This window comes from Cygnus atratus, chromosome 7 (genome assembly GCF_013377495.2).
Source record: "Cygnus atratus isolate AKBS03 ecotype Queensland, Australia chromosome 7, CAtr_DNAZoo_HiC_assembly, whole genome shotgun sequence".
Taxonomy (NCBI): Eukaryota; Metazoa; Chordata; class Aves; order Anseriformes; family Anatidae; genus Cygnus; species Cygnus atratus.
Genome location: NC_066368.1, coordinates 6,129,511 through 6,150,711, shown reverse-complemented (window position 1 = coordinate 6,150,711; position 21,201 = coordinate 6,129,511). Strand labels below are relative to the sequence as shown.

The window sequence follows — 21,201 nt, the reverse complement described above, 5'->3', positions numbered from 1 at the left end:
ATGCAAACCACCCATAAAGACAAAAACTTTAATTAAAAATAAGTCACAACTCAGTGTACTGTTTCAACTGCATCTCCATTTACCAAATGGCACATTGAATATTCTCTAAAATAAGATGTTTTTAACAATCTTGTTAAAAAATTCTTGGGCAAAATATTTCTAGACTTAAAAAACATCAAGATTTTTCAAAACACTCAAGATACTATACAACTTATAATAACCTTGAAATAGGTTTACAAGGTTGTTAACCAAGGTATTTACATACCAAATAATGTAAAGCAAAAAATTCGTATTTCTAATGACAAAAAGGTGATGCATTAAAGATTTATGAAATTAAAATTAAGGCTCTTTGTTATAGTTCTTTATGTAACTTTACATAATAGCCAACTTTGGAAATGTCAGTCTTGCACATTCTTGCCAATCTACTGCATTTAAAGCAGTAGAGTATATTAAGTATTACTTTGAATAATTACATTGCTACTTCTATGTTTGAGCATGCTTTTGAAACACTGTAATTATGAAATATTTACAATGTGTAGCCTTCAAACTTTATGTAAAAGTACAAGTATGACTGTCTGATTTGAATACAAACAACATACCTGCAAAAACTTCTTTAATTCTCAAAATTAAATGCAAATTCCTACAATCTTAATAAGCAAACCAGCTCTGAAAAGTTATAATATGTGCCTGAATGTGGACAGAAGTTATGTGAAATAACTCAGACAGTACTGTTTTTCATTTCAGACCGAACTATTCTTTGTATCATACTCTGTTTTCTTTAAGCATGTAGAAAAATTAAATATTTTTTTAAAAAAATTATTCCAAGACCTACGTATGCTTTCAGAGCGATGTCCATAGGTTCCTTGAAAAACCAATACTGTCTAGCAGGTTGTAACGATTGGTCCACAGTTTATTTCAGGATGTGTGTTCAACTAAAAGCAACTTGCTGTTTTTCAACGTCATTTCTCTTAAAAAGCACAGTGATATAAAACACTGAAGACAGAACAAAAAAAATGGAATGGTAACCTAAGGATCAAATTCATTAGCCATTTCTCCTACTATATCAAAATTTGTAGTCAGAATTGTCTTTATTGACTTTATTTTTAATTTTTTGTACACAAAGAAAAACATGTTCATATCCATCATGAACAAAAACTTAAAAAGGCAGAACTAGAAGACATTTGTGTCCTTCACCAAAGCAAAGCTGTGCTAAAGGTTCCAAACATTTCCATTTTTAAAATAAATATTTTCTTTTTTTCATTGTCTACATTCCAGTCTTCAGAGCATCACTGGAAACTGCAGCCTATCATGAAATACACACTTTTAAACAGAGTCCCAGCTCACTGCGTTTGGTAGCTTGCCATACCATATCCAGCTTGGTTAGGTATTACAGGAGCACCTTGTCCCTGGGCAGGCTGAGCACCAAATCCACCCATCCAGGCAGCAGATGGAGATTGGCTTAAAAAGGAACGGGAAAAGAAAAAATAAAAGAAAAAATCATGCAAGCTAGTCAAGTTATTTACAAGTCAACAGACTAAAAAAAGAACATAAAACACACTTCCTACGCTACCATTTATACCAAAATAGAACATTTTATTCTTCTATGAGTAATTCAGAAGCCTTTTATACCAGGCTACAATGCTGCAACATGTGGTTTCTGAAAACGCCATAAGCTTTAAGAGGGGGGGAGTACTGGATACTAGTTACACAGAACAACCACCTCCAAAAGGCACGGACATAGGCAGGTGTCTGTAATTCCACACCAGTGATGGAGAAATGCAAAAAATCCCCAACGCCTAATTGGCATAAATACCACTGATAGGTTTATCAGGGCTTCATCTCTTGCCAATTAAACATTATGAGAAATTAAACAAAGAAGTTATTTTAGAAGTGTATTAAAACAAAAAAAATTCTGGTGAATTCTGGTGAAGGTTTCAGGTATTGAGTCCAGCCAAATTCTGAAACCGCCAAAGTTAAAATGTCGTTATGTAGTTTCTTTTCTCCTCAGTCACAAACCCTTTGGTAAACACTAAGGCTCCATGGTTTAGACTTCTCCAGTATTCACCACCACAAGTCAGAACCTCAAATTTTTAGGTAACAGACAAGACCACCACCTGAAACTCTAACACAGAGGCAGTCTTTGTTAACTTTGAGTCTCAAGACACCCATGTGCACAAAATGTCTTATCATGAACAAGCCAGAGTGACTCACCCCACTATTTCGTCCATGGTAATCATTAAACGTAAGCTTTAGCATGTAACAAGGCTTGACACCTTGTGCAATCCTTGAATCAAATGAGCCTGAAGCTCAGACACAACATTACTGGAACGCTCTACAAAAAAAAAGTTAAGTACAATTACTCACTCTACTCCAAACCCCTGCTGATTCCACGCCTGGCCGTACATTCCATATGACGGTACTTGCCACCCGTTAGCCATGTATTGCCCGTACTGTTGGGGATTTCCGTATACTTGGCTCCATTGCCCCCACTGACTGTAATCCACCTAAGGAGAGAAAAATTCTTAGCACTTCAGGTTCTAGAGGTGGATTATATTCCTTTTCAGCTGCTAGAGGCAACGCTTTTGACTGTCAGTCACGCTGGCTATTTAGCCATAGTAAAATCAGAAAAGTGAGACAGCACTGCGACCTAATTAGATCCTCGTACTGAAAGTGTGCACACACACGTGCTTTAAATACCAAGGGATGTTTGGTTGGATGGTCAGCTAGTCTGCGGTAAGAGGGCTAGCAAGAATCAGAATTACCTCCAAGTTTCTCCCTATCTTGAATCATATCCAGCAGACAGTACCAGATATTCCACCAAAATCACTAGCCCAATTTGATGAACAACTGGAACATAACTGAGACAGAACATGGAATTTCGTAAGAATGCTACTACAACGTTGAGCTATTATAGCTGGGATGCATTACGGATAATTGATTGCTTTTGTGATACAAATACAAGAACACACAAAGAAAAGGTTAAAATGCCGTTACCTGTTGGAAGTTTTTAGTCATATCAGGGGATTCTTTACCCCAATAACATTTAACAACATGTCCTTCAATTGTGGTTCCATTAACTGAAACAATAGCATGTGCTGCACTTTCATGGGTTGAAAATCTAAAGAATGTAAAAACAAACTAGTGTTATGCTTCGTAGTCCCTTCAGAGGATTGTTAAAAAAAAGTGACTCCATACATACAGGAAAATCCAGAGAAGAAGATCTGCTTTAAATGATTTTCATCTTTTCAAGTAAAAAGATTGGTGGCCGCTTAAAAGTTCCACATTTTTCTATGAACATACGGCAACAGCTTTTAAGGCATCAGCTGAAGTTCATTCAAGCGAAATTAGAGAAAGATGAAACAGTACTACCTTACAATCACAGATTTTCTTGTCCTTTGTCCATACCTGACAAAAGAGTAACCTTTTTCAGGAAACACTCTGATTTCCATAATCTGTCCAAACGGTGAAAAAGTCTGTCTCATAAGTTGATCTACAAGACGGAACGTTTCTGAATTAGTAGCCATCTTGGTGTCCAGAAAGTTTCAGCAATTAAAGCAGCAGTAAAACAAATCATACCTGTTAGCCCAGAAGCGATTCCTCCACAGTAAACAGTACAATTTTTTGGACTCGACTGATTTACTACATCTTCAAATCTCAATTGTTTTGTATTATCTAGAAAGAGAGAAGGCTGCTTTTAAGCATCAGGCTAGCAGTAAGCAGAGTCCCAGATACTTACCTCGTACAGATGTGTGAATTATGCATTTAACAAACATCCAATATTTTATGATAGAGCAGCAGTGCCACCACTATGTTGACTTAACATACCAGAAAAATCTATTCTTTAAGATCTGGAAGCCAAACTAGATATTCAATTACGTGACATGATTGTGGCAACACTGTTTCACTCCTCTATTTAACAGTGCCATGCAGGAGAGCAAATGCAACATAACTTTACAGAAAGGTCTTACTTTCTTGTGTACTTTTGGGGGCTGGTGGTTTCCGTGTTGCCCAGTTAGTTCTGATCTGACGGCCTCCCAGCCACTGGCCTCCCATGTGTACAATAGCATTTTCTGCATCCTAAAGAGATGAAAATAAAGACTACTAATACATACAAATAAGAAGTACGTATAAGCCTATGTATAAGATTTAGTTGTCAGTTAATTCCACCAACTGCTAAAAAGTACATGAAATTCTGAAAAAAACACCTAGTAAGCAGACAAAATCAAGTAACATCAAGACAAGTGTTACATAGGAAGGTCCTGACAGGCAATTTAGTAAAGCCTTCCCCCGCTTCCATTTTCTTTACACAGGACCAAAGCCAACTACAGTCACATACACACAGATACTTGCTGTGTAAAGGTAGCGTATCAGTCTTTGATGGCTGCCCCAAAAAAGTGCAAGGGTCATACAGATGCCATAAGCAACTATTTAAATGAAAGGGCTACAGTTTTAATTATGGAAAATCAAATGATTTTGCCAATTGACTGTATCACCAAGAACACAACACACAAAAGCATAACTGATAGTAACAGATGAAAAGTGAAGAAAGACTTTTTAATCGTCAAAATCCCTCACTGAGAAATTTCTTGGCTGTAACCCAACTAAAAGTTTATACCACAAAGTACATGCTGCAGAAGACACGATATAAAATAAAAATGCTTGAATGTGGCCTTCTAGAACCTTAATAGGCACTCAATGTAATAGGCCAAGTTTAGGTAGATTTAGGGAGAAAAGTTGTAAGTTCAGGGAAGGCTGAATGATGTTAATAAAACACACTAATGCTGGGATAGAAATCCACTGAGCTTGCAGTTTCCTGTTATTTGCCCCTCCACCCCCACACCCCTTCCTCTCTTCTGCCCTTTGAAGGTATGCAATTTACAAAGCAGTCTACGCTCAGACATACCTTCTGTAAGTGTTAAAGTCATTGTATGTATGCAACACACAAACACCCAGAAAAAACCGAGTCCACAGCCCACATGGCTTAACACCTTATCTTGAATATAAGCTAAAAGACAATCTCTAAGCTCACATTGTAAAAAAGGAAACGTTTGCTAACTCTGCAAGAAGCAATCGTTTTTATTTCCCCCCCCATCTCTTTTGAAAGAAGAGAGGCAGAGCAAATAGTACATATGCTTGAAATGCTTTTCCAAGGGCACAAAGCTTAAGAAAGGAAGTAAAGCACAAGGGACCAAGGGAACACAGGGACAATTTACAGGTGAATGGCTTGCAGCTCCCTGCCCCACACTGACTGCTTTCAGGACAGACTCATCTCAAATACAAATGACTCAGGACCTTGATCCTCCTCTTTTAGTAATACACAGTGGTCATTTTGAAGACAATACATAAATACAATGATGGATTTATGAGAACACCAATAAAAAAGACTTGCACCCTTGCTCCCAAGACACAGTAACGTCCAACTGGACTAGGAAATCAAACCAGCTCAAATTCATCTCACTGCTAGCCTTGATGATCATAGCTACAACAAAAATGGAACCAACACCATGCCGTAACTGCTCCAGTCCAATGCAGCAGTTTAATTTTCTCATATCTGTGGTGTGCATTAAGACCTTAATGGGTAAGGAAAACCACCTCATGCTGTCCTAAACGTATCTCTGAATAAACACAACTCAGTTTTCCAAATCATTTTAATACATTTATTCAATCAACTTCAAAATTACCAAGAATGATTTGCTGAGGCTCTTGTATTGCTATAAGTAGTAGGACATTTTACTGAGCTGCAGAGCTCAAGGAAGCAAGTTCAGCTATACTTTAGTGTACGCCACGCACGCGACAGCATTAGGTCCCCAGCAAGACTGAGCTTTGGTGTGAACCTAAACCTGCCAAACACCAAGCCCTGCTGCGTAACTGCATGCACAGCTTGGGACTGAGGGCTCCAGAGCTTCACTTTGCGGGGCTTCTACCCTACCACACCAAACCACACTGGACGAGGTGCGGTGCCTCAGCTAGCAGACCCAAAGCACAGCATCCCAAAGCGCTAGACCCAGGACTAGACACTCCACTCGCTGTACGAGAGATGGCTCAACAGACTAAGCCAAACTCCAACACACCCAAACAAGCTTTCTACATTCTGGAATCTTTCTTCAGAACATTCTTGCCCCATTGCAGTCATCTAAATTCTTTCATCCCTTACCACAAGTAATGGAAGTTTGATTAAACTGTCTCCTAAACCCAAATTTCCCTCGAGAAAGTCTGTTACGTAGTGAATATATAAACAGGAAAAACTAAAAGAGGAAAAACCTGCAATTATTTTAAATTTACATTGCGATTACTCACCAGTTTGTTATAAAAAGATACAAAACCATAGCCTTTTGACTTTCCAGTTGCCATATCTTTAACTACCCGTGCATCCCTGTGAAAAGAAGCACAGCTATATGAGGGCAATATTAACAACCAGCGAAATAAAAACTAAAAGGAACCACACACACTGTATTGTGAGCATAATTTTTCTTATAAATTCAGTTAGCCCTAAAACTAGTCATTCCTGAACTCTCCCTATTGCTTCTTTACCTGTTAGAAAAAAGCAGTAGGACAAAAAAAATAACATGTAATAGACATGCAACCTATCCACATAACCTATACTGGCTAAGACTAGAATGTTCAAATTGGAAGTATAAGAGAAACAAAATTTCCTTTTCTAATATTCTATTGGCTAGGGTCCACTAAGGTTTACTGTTCTATAAATTACTGTAACAATTCTATCTAATTTACCATGCATTTTCTAAATAGTTAAATGTCTTCTGCCTAGTGATACAAAATATATGAAATATTAAAAAAATCGAAAAAGAGGAAAAAATAGGAATTAAAAGGCATACATGGCCTGTTAACAGATTTCTTTATTTTTCTTGGTCAATTCTCTACCATCATTTTGGAGTTTGGGCAGCTGTAAATTTTGAAAAATTGACATTTTCAGAAATTTAAGAAAGGAGAATAAAACTAACAACAATGCTAAGCACACCAGTACGAAAACAACAAATTTACACAGAAATTTTAGTGAGTAAGTTAAAATGATTGGAAATATAGAACTGCACTGAATATAGAATGTTAAAATGTAAATACTAAAATATGTATATATAAATAATGTATAATAAGAATAAATAGAAATGAGAAAAAATCTACAACTGAGTTCCAGTGTGCACAGTTCCTTGCAGTTAGCCTTCAAGATCCTGTCCATTCTTATGAGCAATTCTGCAAAATAACCAGAATGCTATTACTTTTAATTGTGACTTGGACTTTAGAAAAACTGCAGGTCTCAGGTATAAATATAGATTGAGAAACAGAAACCTGAATTATTCTCTTTATATCGATTTTTAAACAGTACTACTTACCACATTAAGAGACAAAAAGCAAAGTAAACAAAATAGCAGAGGTAAGATTTACGATTCATTTAAAAATATGCGTACAGAACAAGAGAAAAAGAAAAATTTTGTTCTTAGAAATATATTCCTGTAAAATCGTACAAAAAAGTTCATGTGCAACTTTAAAGGATTTCTATAAAATAAGCTGGTAACAGATTAACAAACTTTTTTGTAGCAGTACTCTTAAATATATACTTTAGAACTCACAAGCATTCTTTTAATGTTAAATATGTTCAATTGAAACTCCAGATGATTTGTTATCACCTGAATTTTCTGAGAGAAGTGTAAAGAAACTCTCTCAACTGGCAGAAGTGTGCATATATTTTAAATCCCACTTTTTTAAATTTAAATATTATAACCTTAATTCATCATATCTAAAAAAGTAATTGAAATTTCCATATTAGCTTTTTTCAGATTTTCGTAAGTTCTACAACAATCTGCTTCATAAAATTATTTAATTGCCTAGCGTTCGATACTGCCTATAAAACGCAGTATGAATTCATATAAAATATGCCAAAGGTGCAACATATACCACTTGTAAAGTCACTATTCTGTACACATTGCAAACAAAAAAAAAATCACACTTAGAAACAGTAATTAAATTCTAATAAAAAGTTGAAAGATATTAGTATATAAAGTTAAAAGCATATCCCTTTCAGCAAAACTGGAGCACAATTACATTATTGTATATACATCATGTGATATGAATACCAAGATAAAAAGACAATCCCTCTTTACTGCCCACCCAACACAAAGAAATTAACATCAGAAAAAATATCTAAGAGATAAGAAATAACATTTCAAATCAGAACCACATTTTTACTGTCAGATTTTCTAACTAATATTGGCAATGTTTATTATGATACTTACGATATTTTACCAAAAGGAGCAAATGCTGACTTGATGTCTTCTGTTGTTATTTCTGGACTTAAATCCCCAACGAACACATGGAAGTGATCTGAAAATAAATAATTTACTAATCAAATATTTAACTGCTATCTACAGTTTTAACTCCTGAGAAAGTGATGCTCTGCGTACAGCACTGGGAACCAGGAACGCCCACGATTCCACTCGATGAGCAGCAGCAACTAAACGTGTCCACTCCGGTTTCCCCAGTTGTAAAGCAGAAAACAGAAGAATTAGTTTGCAAAGTTCTATTAAACACAAGACGGGAAGGAGAAAAGTTATGTTTAAATGCATTTATGGCAATTACTACCACATGTTATTAAGTATTTGTGTAGAAGTAATACTGTGCCATTACTTTACTTACTGGATGTATCTTTTTTCTGGCTACTTGGTGTTGTTGCCCAGTTTACTTTGACCTCCTGAAAACAAGTATAAGATTTAGTATAAATTCATAAAACACTTACATTTTATAAGTTAATTTAAGGATTGGTGTCAACTGTCAATGTTTAAAAATCACCGCTCAACATAAAAGACTGTAACACTTTAAAAAAAGTAAAGAATACTTCCTAAATAAGATTTTTTTTATTTTTGAATCAATAGGATTTTATTCTAATAATATTTAATCATTGTCAACATCTCTAACAAAAAAAACCCATAGGTTTATTTATTTACAAGAACTTATTTCCCTTCAAATTAAGATTACAATGTAAACAACTTACCTTTCCCAAAATTTTTCTCCCATTCATAGCAGCTAATGCAGCAGCTGCATCTCTGTGTTCATAAAATTCCACAAAGCAATAAGGGTCATTGCTTGTATGCTGCAAAACAGAAAATCCAACAGAAGAGTTGACCCTTCTGCTATCGGGTTGCTGAGAAGAAAATCCAGGAAAATATATTACTTATAGCTAGAAACGTTAAGAATGATTTGCATTAGATTCATGAAATAGCCTTTGAAATTACACTTAAATGTAAGAATTCTTAAGATGGGCTTCTTAGTGGTCTAGCAATTTCTGAAGCATTGTTTACTTTATATGGGGTCTCAGTACTGAACTAAAAATAATTCAACTACCAGAAGGGTGATCTGCAGACTGGATGGAGAGGAGGGAAAAGGGGAAGAGTAGAGAGAAGAACAAAAATAGTCTTCTGCCTCCAGTATATACTCATAGCTTGAAAGGTTTGTTCCCCACACACACTTTCACCAATTTTCTCTCTCCTCCTGCTTAAAAAGTCTTTCCTCTTATTTGCCTGAAAATCATTAGTAGACCGCAAACCAGAGGTTGCATATTCTTGGCCTCAAGTGAAAAACGTTACACCTAACAAGTGGGAAACACCCCTTAAAAAGGGGTCAAAATAATTAATGATCAAGGGGGAAGATACTAATTAACTGATTGCTATTTTCTTGCATCTTGGATATAACCTGCTTTTGTAGGCTGACTTACATCTTCTTTAAAAACACTAACTCACAAATAAAGCTCCCTAAACCAGGATATGAAAAGCAAAGAACACAAAAGCCTTCAGAACAGTTGATCAAGCAGACACAACTACGAGACACTGGACTTAAATCCCCCCTCCCCCCCCAAATGTCAGAAGTACAAGAGCTAGGGCCTTATATCAAAATATCTGCAATAACTATGCTACGTGTACACAGACCAGAAGACAATAAACGAGTATAAAACTAAACTTATGTCTTGCATGGACAAGGAAGGGTCTAACAACTGTTTTGGCATCAATATTCCTCCACATCAACTTTCACCAGTGTCAGGAAGATCACAGCACTAACTGAAGTTAAGAGTAGACCAGTAGACCTTCATCGGTTTTTACTATTTAACTACTGAAGATTCATACAAGCATATATGGATAAAGAAAACCAAATTCTGTCCTGTAAAACTGGACTGTACTTCCTCAAACACAGCTCTGTCTAGATCTGAACAAGGGAAGCTCTGAAGATCTAACAGCCAAACTGCTCGCGAGGCCTTTATGCACCTAAAATGATAAAGCAGTCGGAAGTCACCCTTCTAAACACTTGCAGTACTGGGTGTTCTAACATGCAAAGTAACAGGCGATGAGAGACTATGTATCTGAGATTATATACACGAGTTTAAGCCAGGAGAGCGGTGAAGTGCTCTGAAAGCATGTTGATCCCAGCTGCCCCAAAATAGTGAGCCTTAATTCACCCCTCTTCTCATACTACATTCCTGCTGTGCTGAACACAAGATTTAGGAAACTACAAGTTAGTGCACTTTGTGCTTCAACCGAAGTGCATCCAACGTTACTTTCAGATTGTGGGGAGGTCTTCTTTGCTCTAAGAACTTGGCTGAACATAAGAGCCTGTTTTAGAGGCCCAGATCTTTAGGTGTTCAAGATACCTGCAAATGCTTGTCACACCACCCGCTGACTATTTTGTGTTCCCAGAACAAACACTTGAAAACTCTAGCCACTTAGTATGTCCATGCCACATCTTCTGCAAATGAGGGAAGGGAAAAAGTGAGTGAAAAAAAAAACAGTTGATGTAAACAGCTGAAGAGGAAAAAAACACAAAAGGAAAACACTCAGGTATAAACTCGACTGACTGAAGTAGTAACAATGGACAGGTAAGAACTGCTTAAATGTAACAGCATCTGTGAAAAGTTTAAAATGCAGGGATTAGAAGGATGGACAATGCCAACAGGCACTTTGACAGTTACAAGCACGACAGCTGCAGGCCAATTCCAGTCCAGAATCCAACCACTTGAAGTTACCTGGGTAGTCAGTTTCAAGGTGTAAGCATATTCCTTTGTGTGACTGTAAACAACTTGTTGTTTTGTGGTTTTGTTTTTTTTTTTTTAAATACCTGAACAACTAACACGCTATACAAAAATGTTTAAAACCTTCAAAGTACACAGGTAAAGGCATAGCTAACATTTGTAGTTCACACTGTTCATGGTTATCACTTTGACAGGTTTACAACTCTACCTGAAAAAGATACTGTCCTCCCTTTTATTTTCTCCATGTATTCACTCTTTGAACCGGAGAGTAATTATAGGGCATTGCTCCATATCAAAACCCATTTCCAGCAGTATAAATACACAGTTTACAGTACCTCTGAAATGCAAACACACCCTAAAGGATGCAACAAAACACCCCTCCTAGGTACTCCGGAGGTGAAAAACGCCGCCCCTTCTATCTTCAAATATGAATTCCCCTCTCATTAAGATCTTTCTTCCACCCTCCCTTCTTTGTGAAGTCTATCAGGTGGCTTTGGGGCCATGAGGGCAGACAGCACACTGAGTCAATGGGTGCTGAACTTCTCAACATTGCACTCATGATACCCTGCTTGGTGACAGGTGCTAAGGTCAGCCGAGTACATTCACCTCCTAACACCTGAACCCAGCTGCAAGTGGCTTTGTTTACACATTTATTTCATAAAGCTGTCTCACTTATTTCTGTGGTTATGCAAAATAAAATAAGCATTGGAATTTCTCAACCACTTCGTAGCAAATCAGACTGATGCCAACATCTCTCACCCAGCCAGTGGCAGTACCCTCCTTTTGAAGAGTATGTGACAATCACCGTTTCTTTAGAGCAAAACTACCAAGAGTGTTCTGTAACACATGCTATTTTCTTCTCATCTTTCTCCAACAACCATGGCAGAACTCTTACCTTCCTAGAAAGCTTTAATAAAGGTGCCACGTGAGAAATTACTAGTTAAGACAAAGATGAGAGTGATTAAACAAGCATCAGGTTAATTTGTGGCTAAAAACAAAAAAGCAGCATGCCACATTGAAAGGAAAAGCAGATCACTGAAGAGTTACTATCGTGGTGTTCCTAAGAGGACGAGTCTTGCAACCAGGCATACTTAATATTTTCATTAATGTTCCTGATAAAAAAAGGTGACTGTACTCAAGAAATCTGTATTAACAAGTTAGTAGGAACCACAAGAAGAGCACGCAAAAAAAAACAGAACCAAAAATTAAACCTAGCAAAAGTTCTGATTAGTCCCTGCCAGCTAGAAGCTTGTAGGTTATAAATGAAGAAAGAGGGAAGAACATTAGGCAGCAAGAAGTTGCCTAGGATATGTCAAGAAGATCACAGAAATGGCTACCAACCCTAAATGTATCAGAGTGTTTACAAATGCGAGAGAAGAAAGTATTAATACTTACCAACACTTTGTATAAAAACCTTATCTGGGATACTAAGGAAATTTTGTTCTAAGAAAAATTTCATTTAAGAACAGACTAGTGCAGACAAGACCTACTCCAATTTAAAGAAGAGGCGGCTCAGGAATAGCAGAACTTATTTAGAAGAATTTTTGACTGTTCACGTTCAGATAAAGTCAAAAATGGAAAAAATAGCCATGAATAACACTGGAAACAAGAAAGTTTTTTGATTATCAGAACAAGACAGTTCTGAAAAGAGAGGGCAACAATCCTTTACATTAAAGCAGAATCTCATCAGTTGACAGAGCAGATATGGCAGGGCTACCAGCAAAAGTACAGGACTGTGCTCAACAACAGGTCTCTTCTGCAAAAAGGTATCAGAAAATATAAACAAGATCGACCCCAGAAAAACAGATTACCAGTAATGTCAAAAGGAGCCCCCACAATTTTACCCTAAATTACATTATTGTTGCTACCCCTCTGGATGTGAAAGGCCTTACCTCTGTTATCATTTTACAGCTTTTGCATGGTCCAATCTGGCTGAATAACTGAAGTATAAGGACTTCAGTCACATCTCTGGAGAGGTTTCCTACATAGCTACACAAGGAAACAAACAAAAGAATTAAACCAGAAATTTTCATCTTTTAAAGTGTTATTTTTTTTAATCCTTAAATGGCTATGAAAAAATCTCCCTTTAAAATCCCAGGCATCTTAAATTGAAAGACATTATTTACAAATGATTTTATGACAGAGCTTTAACGCGACATCCGTGTGTTTTTTAAATTAAAAAGATGGCAGCACAACTGAGAACGTGAAGCATGAAACAGACAGAATACTGGACATCGATATCTAGCACCAACCCTTTCTTCAAAGAAGTGTCACAAGCAGGAAGAGAGCTGCTCAGGGATGTCGGATAGAACAAGCGACCAACCGGGCAAAGATGTTTTAAGCTTCACTTCCCACTGAGCATCTAATCAAGCCCACTTTAATTTGGGTATGAACCCACAGCTAACGCCTCCTATTTCAACAGTAGCTGTTGGACACAGACCGTGCTGTGCCTTGCAAGCAACCACCTCAATTCTTCTGTTTTCCTGAAGTGGGAAACCTGGCCGCTCAGCAACAGGCAAGGCAATCTGTGCAGCACCACAACACAGGACCACTCCCCATGCCATCTAGCTCAACGGCTACCACCTCTGCAAAAAATCCCCCAAATTTTAGCAATGTTATTTTAATATCACCCACACTTCTTAATTTTTTTTTTTTTAATTTATAAAGCCTTAGAAATTCCAAAACTTAGAATTGTTTTTGTGAAGTTTAGATAGAGTCCTACAATTACACAAATAGTAAAAAACCAAACCAACCAAACACACACGATAGCTGAGTTCTAGAACCATTCCTAGATACTCTGCTATGTTTTAACACTCACAAAAAGTAAAAACAGGTCACAAAGATGGCTCAGAAAAAGTCAAACATACAAAACAGAACTCCTTTAAAAAAGCATGCCCAATTTGGAATCAAACTCAGTTGGTAAGGGAAGGGCACGTCATGTCAGCAGAACGCCACATCGGTAGCCCAGGAGCATTCGTTCTTTACAAAAATAAGCCCGTCAAGGTATAAGGTACACAAATACAACCAGTAACAAGAACGCAACTTCTGTATTTATCTGTTGAAAGAAAATACACATTTTATTCATTACACCCTGATCCACTATAGAAGCCCCTAACAAAAAGTCACTGGGAGCTGCTAACGCACTTCGGTGAGCTCCAACACGAGCCAGCAGCTCTCAGTCCATGCGTAAGCCCGGCGCGTCTCCGTGCAGCGCTGTGTGCGCCTCTCGCGCTTAACGGGCGTCCCTCTGAGTAAAAGTCTCAAAAGCTACTTCTGTGCTCCACAGCTGGACTTCCACTTAGCTCGAGCAAAATGACAACTGACACCACTTGTTTTCATTTGAACACCACACAACGAAATTCACAGGGTTTTATGCTGATGCTCTCAAAAGCTCAGCTCCGAACTCGGAGTCAGGAGAGAAGTGCTGCACCAGGTCCAGAGCGAGCTTCCTACAGGATGCCACCTGGACACACAAACGTCCCTTAAATGCATTCGTGTATTTTTACTTTCCTACTAAACATGCATGAATTAGGAGACATCACTAACGGAAGCTGCATTTGTAGACTGCATTGTTAGGAAGCATTTTGGTAGAGTTAAGACCTGCCAAAGTGAGGAAGACCCCCTGTAAGACAACTTGCCTGCCTCATGGACTTTTCAACTCCCTGTTCGGAAAACGCAGAAGATCTGGCTAAGTGTTTAACTGCTATCTGAAACCTTAACTAAGCTCGTTAATCATTCACCAAGTTAAAATTGCCAATCACCAACAGTTTTAAGTGGAAACACTACCATTTGCAGATATTATTAAAATCCGATGGAAAGATCTGGTTTCAAGTAAGAGCTGCCCTGGGAAGTGTCAGTACCGACAGGAACCTGTCACCAGTGGCTGCTGCCCCGTACGTTGTGCAGCAGGGCTGCTACCTGCGTGCCTGAGCAGCACCCCTACAGCTGGAGCACTGACAGGGAAGGAAACGCAGGGCAGTCCTTTTAACTTCACCCCCACTGCCAAGTCAGGCACAGCAAAGAACACAGTAACAATACAGGAAGCCAAAGTCTCAGCATCTTCTACACATTCATACGTTTTTCAGAGTTCTTACATTTCCAAAGTACAATCTGCACAATTCCTTTTGGAATTCCTCACCAAAAAGGCCAGGAAAACCGTTCCTTCTAAACCCATTTAATCAATCTAAGCTGTGCTAACTGTTGGAAGAGATACCAGGTGGCTTTCCAATCCCACCGTGTCTTCTGCAAGACGCCACACCGTAACCTTCAGCTATGAAACAGGCTGCATAAAAAACCAAATGAGCAGAGTGATTTTGGACCAGCCGATTGCTACATTCAAAGGGGATGCAAAGTCCTAATGGTTCCTTAATTCTCTGTATGTATATGATAAATACTGCCTTGATGTTCACCATTACCATAATCAGAAAGCATCAATACCTTTCACAATTTGCTAACGCTCAAAAACTTGAATACACTGAGAATACTTCACAATAAAAGGCTCGTGTGACAATGACAGCATCCACAGAGACCTAAATCTCTTGAGGTGCATGTAAAACACGTGAACACACACCACTACAAATTTGAAACAATACACTAAAGGTCAGGACTCGATGGTTGCTTTCATGTCTTTAACTTAGTAGATTGCAGTAACATTACCTCCTGCAGTACAGTTAAAGATTACTGAAAAAAAACATACAAGTAAACAGCTCCAGGTACCGTGTTTGAATAGTGTATCTCTAAGGAAAGAAACATATTCAACACATTAGGAACGGAAACCTTACCTTTCTGGAAACACAAAACGTCTCAGCTGATGCTAATCCCCTGGCACATACCGCCAGGCTACCGGGGCACCCAAATTTCCCCTTTTTAACCTCACCTTATGCATGATATAACACTGTACTTTCTATTCTACTTCGTGAAAACAAAGCAAGCAGAAACACACCTGAAGAAAACACATGGCCTTCAAAAGGCTATTCCAGGTATTTCGATACTTTTGGTTTGTTACATCCTACAGGATATATTATTCAGACTTTAAAAAAAAAAAAATCAAACCCAACAGAGAAGCAGCACTTACTATACTTTTATAGGCTGTTGTCTTGGTTAATGTGACAGGGCAGCAAAAGTTGTGGCTTTTTGCATACAGGCAATCGTGTTTGTTCCCTTCTGCAAGTTTGAAGCACTTAAATACCAATTAATAAGCACATACCAAAAAAAACCACCACACACACACACACACACACAAATATACCCTGACACAAGTTTCAATATACTATACTTGAATGCTGCTGACAAGACAAAGAATAAGAAACTGCATTTCAAATTTGGAGATCTTGTAAAATTGTACAAAAAAATAAGAGATGCAAATAGCAGCAATTAGTTTAGAATTCAACTCCTAGGGTAAGGAAAAAAGGGACATTTACAGCCATCACTTTCAGGTCCACGAAAGCTCCCCTACATACTACTTTGATGAAAGACAGTAAAAAAGCTTTCACACTCATGCAGACAACATGCAAGAAATGGCAGGCGCTACTCAAAAATGTATTATAAGGACTAATGCCACTGCTGGGGTGAGAAATCCCTACGAATTCTAGCAGCATCTCTCCGAGTAGTGCTAGCGAGCTACAGGAAATAAAATAATAAGAAAAATCTAGTCCGTAGACTACTAACAGACAATACTCCTCTGCAAGAGGATTGAACTGAAAGGAAGTGCACGAGAAAAGCGAATCCAGCTTTGGGTTCAGAGCTGAAGGGTCTGACTTGTGCATCCTGTCTAAAGTCCACAGTACTTGCTGCACAACACGGCAAGGCAACAACCTGCAACAACTTGCAGGTATTTGGTGACTGCTCCTGACATTTTTTTCGGATAGCATTAATAAGAACATGCAAATTGGGAACTTTTCTTCCCGTTGTCCCTGGCAGCTGAAAACACCAGCACCAGGAGAAGTTTCCACTCTGAAGTAGAAACAGGACTTTGATACAGCTCACGATGGAAACAGACCCAGCAGTGCCCATGGAAAACAGGGCTTTCAAGAGTTCTGTACAAAGAACTCAGAAGCCCGTAGCTCATTTCACGGCCCGCAAAAAAAAGTAAAATATTACACATTGTTGATTTTCTGTACCATGTTTGACTTGAAGGGTGCTGACCAAGATCTCACGTCACCAGCAAAAATCATGACACAGAAGTCCACCTTTCCCGAGTTATCTGCCAATTGTTCAAAGCAGTAAGGAGAAGTTTTTGGCAGAAAACACTGAATGTTGTTCTCCACGTCTCCATAAAGGCCTATTAGTTATGGAACATGAGAAAAAATGGAACTGGTGCCTGTTTTCTATATTAAGCCTCAGAAGATATTTTGAATTCTTAGAGGTTCATCACTGACCTACCACAACTAAGAACAACAAAGCAATCCCTACAGGTTTTTCTTTAGTATTTCATTTATTCCTTCAGCAAATACATCTATAAAGCTTCACTTATCAGCCAAGTGCTTGTGCACATGGTCAAGCAGCTACAAAAACAATTTATTCTTTACTTAGGCTTTCTCCTGTAAAAAGGAACAAACTAAACTAAAGAGTTCAACTCACAACATTATTAGTTGCTCTTGAGGACAGTAAGTCTTATTTCTAAGGAAGATCATAACAGATATAAGGGAGAACTATTACCCAGCACAATAATCTTTAAATATGAACTTGCGATTACAAATTTAAAGATATTTCAGATACGAGTAGGGAGAAGAGGGAGGCGTAAGAAACAACACTACAGCAAAATTTTCGTGTTTTATGAAAACAGCCCTAAAAGAATTTTAGGAAAGTAACCCTGCATGACTGTGGTTACTACAAAACTACTAGGAACTGAATGTATATGCTCTTTATTAGGTTGACAAATTATATGGGGAGTCACATGCGTGCAATAAAACATCCTGGGCAGCTGTAGTGATGGCATGTCAGACATCTTAGCACAAATGTAATTTTTTTCCACATCAAGTGACCACAGGCTAAGTCAGGCCATTGCTGGATGCTTTGGGGAAGATGAACCCACTTCAAGCGCAGCGCCACAACTTGTGAGCGGTAAGTGAACGTTTTAAAGTTTAGTCTAGATATAGCTCTTTAAACAAAAGAAAAAAGGAGGAGGAACCGATCAGGACCAGAAAAGTGCCTCGAGTAAAACATGGAGCACCTCTGCCCTTTTCCCCCCGCTCATTCTCGAGCAGCGCTCTGGGAACCACTTCCACTCTTTGGGCCAAGCAAAGTCAGACCACTAGAGCAGTCAACATAAAAAGTGAGAGTATTTAAGATGCATTTATTCAAACTAAGTATCTCCACGAGCAAAGACTAAGCAAGTACTTCTACTACATCATGAGCAAGTTAACAGAACTTTTGGAGATGTAGGAAGGAGAAAAAAAAAACAACACAAATTGCCTCGAAAAGCCTCAAATGCCAAGTCATCATTTTGGTACTGGATACCAAATTAAGCAATTCAGAGCTATTTTGCTCCGTTTTCAGTAGTTTCTTCAAAGCGGCCTTCAATCCAGAACATCTTTGAGAGCCTTTCTGAAAACCACTGTCCCTAAAACTAAACAGACAAAGATTGCATTGGCACTGTCCCGAGCTGTGTTTCGCATACGGGCGGCCTGAGCGCCGTACTGTCGGTGGGTTGAGTGCTGGAGTGCCTTTCTTACCCGGACAGCCCGGCCGCCGTGCTGCTCGCACAGCACACAGCCCTGGCAGCTGGAAATGCAGGAGATGACTGAAACCACCTCGCCCGGCAGTCTGTGTGCTCACGCCTGCTCAGCCAGACGGGCCCCCCGCTACAAGTTCGCAGCGCGCAACAAAGCCACACCAGCAGAGCGGCACACAACTCGCCGGCAACAACAAAACGAAAAAGCTCAAACGTGTGTGCTTGAACAGCGAGCAGATGGGAGCCCCCAAGTTACTGCACGCTGTTTTGAGACACCACCGCGCAGCCAGCCCCTCGCAGGACCCTACAGAACCACGGGCCGCCCTCACGGGGGGCGGGTCCGGCCCCAGGGGGGCCCCGACACGGGGCTCAGGGACCCCCCCGGCCCCGCAAACACCCGGCCAAACCCCGGGGCACCGCCGCGGCCCCTCGGCTTCCCCCCAATTTTCCACCTCCCCCTCACAGCCCGCTCCCCTCAGCGCCGTCCCCTCACGCCCCGTCCCCTCAGCGCCCGTCCCCTCACAGCCCGCTCCCTCACCGCCGTCCCCACTCACAGGGTCCGGGGCTGCCCGTCGTCTTCCATAATGGTGCGTGAGCGCCGCTCGCAGCCGCAGCCGGGGGCAGCGCCGGACGGGGACGGGGGGGGCGGCTCCGCGGCGCAGGGAGCCGAAGGGAAGGTGAGGCTGAGGGCCCCGGCTGCCCTCGCTCCGTCTCTCGCCCCCTCGCCAGGTCCCGACGGCGCGGCCCGCTCGGCGGAGGGAAGAGGCACCACAAAATGGCCGCCGCCGCCAGCCGCTCAGGAAGCCGCGCTCCGCGCAGCCGCGCCCCGCCGGCCCCGCTCCCTGCCGGCCCGGCCGCTCCTGCCCGCGCCGCTCCGCCGCGCCGCGGGGCGCTCTGGGGATCGTAGTCGCGGCCGGGCAGAGCTCGGCGGGACGGACGGGCTGCCCTCCGCCTCCCGCGGGCCTTCTGGGTGTTGTAGTCCTGCGGCCGCGGGCGGCCCAGCGGGGGGAGCGGGGAGGGAACTACCGCTCCCAGCATGCCCGGCGCGAGGGGCGAAGGCGGTCCCCGCTCGCCGCAGGCCGGGCGCTGCGCGTTCCGCCCCACCGCGGGGGCGAGCGCGGGCGGCGCGGGAAGCGGGACTGCGGGGCTGCGGGGCGGGCCCTGCTAATTGCCCCCCTTCATTAGCGCCTCGTCCTGGGCGCTGAACCTGGCAGCGTCCGGCGAATAAAAAGTCCCCGCAGCGTGTTGTTGTCGTTGGTTAAAATTAATCATTTTTGGGTGTTCCACCCCAGCGCGGGCTTTGTGGTTTTGGGACGCCCCAAACTGCCCTTTTGGGACGCCCCAACCCGTCCTTTGGGACGTCCCAAACCAGCCTTCTGGGACACCCCAAAACGACCTCTCGGGACACCCCGACCCTGGCTTGCACAGGGCTGGGGAGTGTGGTGTTGGATCTAGGGGTGGCTTTTGGTCGGCACTTGGAGGCGGGGAGGGAAATACAAATAGCAGAAATGTCACAAAAAGGCCACGTAAATCAAGCTGTGATTTACATCAGCTACTTGGTTTTACTTCATTCAGTCACGGCTGGAAAGGTTTCAATATATATCCACGGCGTTTGTACAGCTCACAATCGCCATCAGACGCTGCTGGTGCTGAGGGAGGGAGGCCCCGCTGGCAGCGCTGGTACCACAAGTGTCCAAATGCCTGGTGAAGGTCCCTCAGCCTGCTTCCTGAGGCAATTTTTGGCAATTTCAGTAGAGGCATATTAAGCAGTGGTCTCCTGAAGCTCTCTGGAAGTGCTGTCCTTTGTCACAGCGCTGGTGTTTGGGTATAAAAAAAAAACCACCATATTTCCCCTCTTCACTTCTTGAGTATTGGAAAAATTTCCAAGAGCCAGCACCATTGTCACCGCGACACGTAATTCACACTGACAAAGGAGGGCAGGTTAGGCTGGACAAAAACAGCCTAGAACTGTTCAAACAGTGCATCAAAACCCAGTCTTCATGTTGAGGGGAACACATAAACAGCTAACAAGCTAAGGTTACGTGCATTACAAATATTTGAGCACACTGGAATCAATTTTCAGTTTACCACGTTGCTTTTCTGTTATTCCCTCAAAACTTCTGAGAAAAAAACGTCTTTAACATCAAACATAAAAATTCTTGCTAACACCATTAAATGGTCTCATTACAAAAAATATTTAAAGGAAGAATTTTCATGGTAGCTTTTATTTTTCTTTAGCTAGTAACAAGCTAAATTAGGCATTGCCAATTAGGAAACAGATCAGAATAACTCTATAGGCGGAGTATGAGTTCCTCACTGGCAGAATAATCATAGCACTTATTCTGGAAGAAATTCAATTTGTGTACACATTGAATATTCAAGTACTACTAAATGCTCTCCCTCTTCCAAAATAGTAACATTGTGAAGAAAACTGCCTATATACTTATCAGACTAGTTATTTTCATGCCTGCTGCTCCCACAGTAATGTTTTCCCAGCTTT

The 21,201-nt window shown here is 40.6% G+C and overlaps 1 protein-coding gene across 2 annotated transcripts; it reads right to left on the bottom strand.

The window, feature by feature from the left end:
- Positions 1-14: 14 nt before the first annotated feature.
- Positions 15-19,537, bottom strand: TIAL1 (TIA1 cytotoxic granule associated RNA binding protein like 1). Of its 2 annotated transcripts, none has more exons than XM_035547648.2 (12): positions 19,256-19,537; positions 12,922-13,018; positions 9,005-9,103; positions 8,650-8,704; positions 8,250-8,337; positions 6,298-6,373; positions 3,969-4,077; positions 3,577-3,672; positions 3,406-3,490; positions 2,995-3,118; positions 2,365-2,504; positions 15-1,458 (listed from the first exon to the last, which is right to left on the bottom strand). In XM_035547648.2, exons 1-12 carry the CDS (start codon positions 19,282-19,284, stop codon positions 1,341-1,343), a joined length of 1,116 nt encoding a protein of 371 aa, XP_035403541.1. In that variant the 5' UTR covers positions 19,285-19,537; the 3' UTR covers positions 15-1,340. The 2 variants fall into 2 exon arrangements, with proteins under 2 accessions (XP_035403541.1, XP_035403540.1); XM_035547647.2 differs by having other exon boundaries at positions 9,005-9,154; positions 19,256-19,527.
- Positions 19,538-21,201: the final 1,664 nt, after the last annotated feature.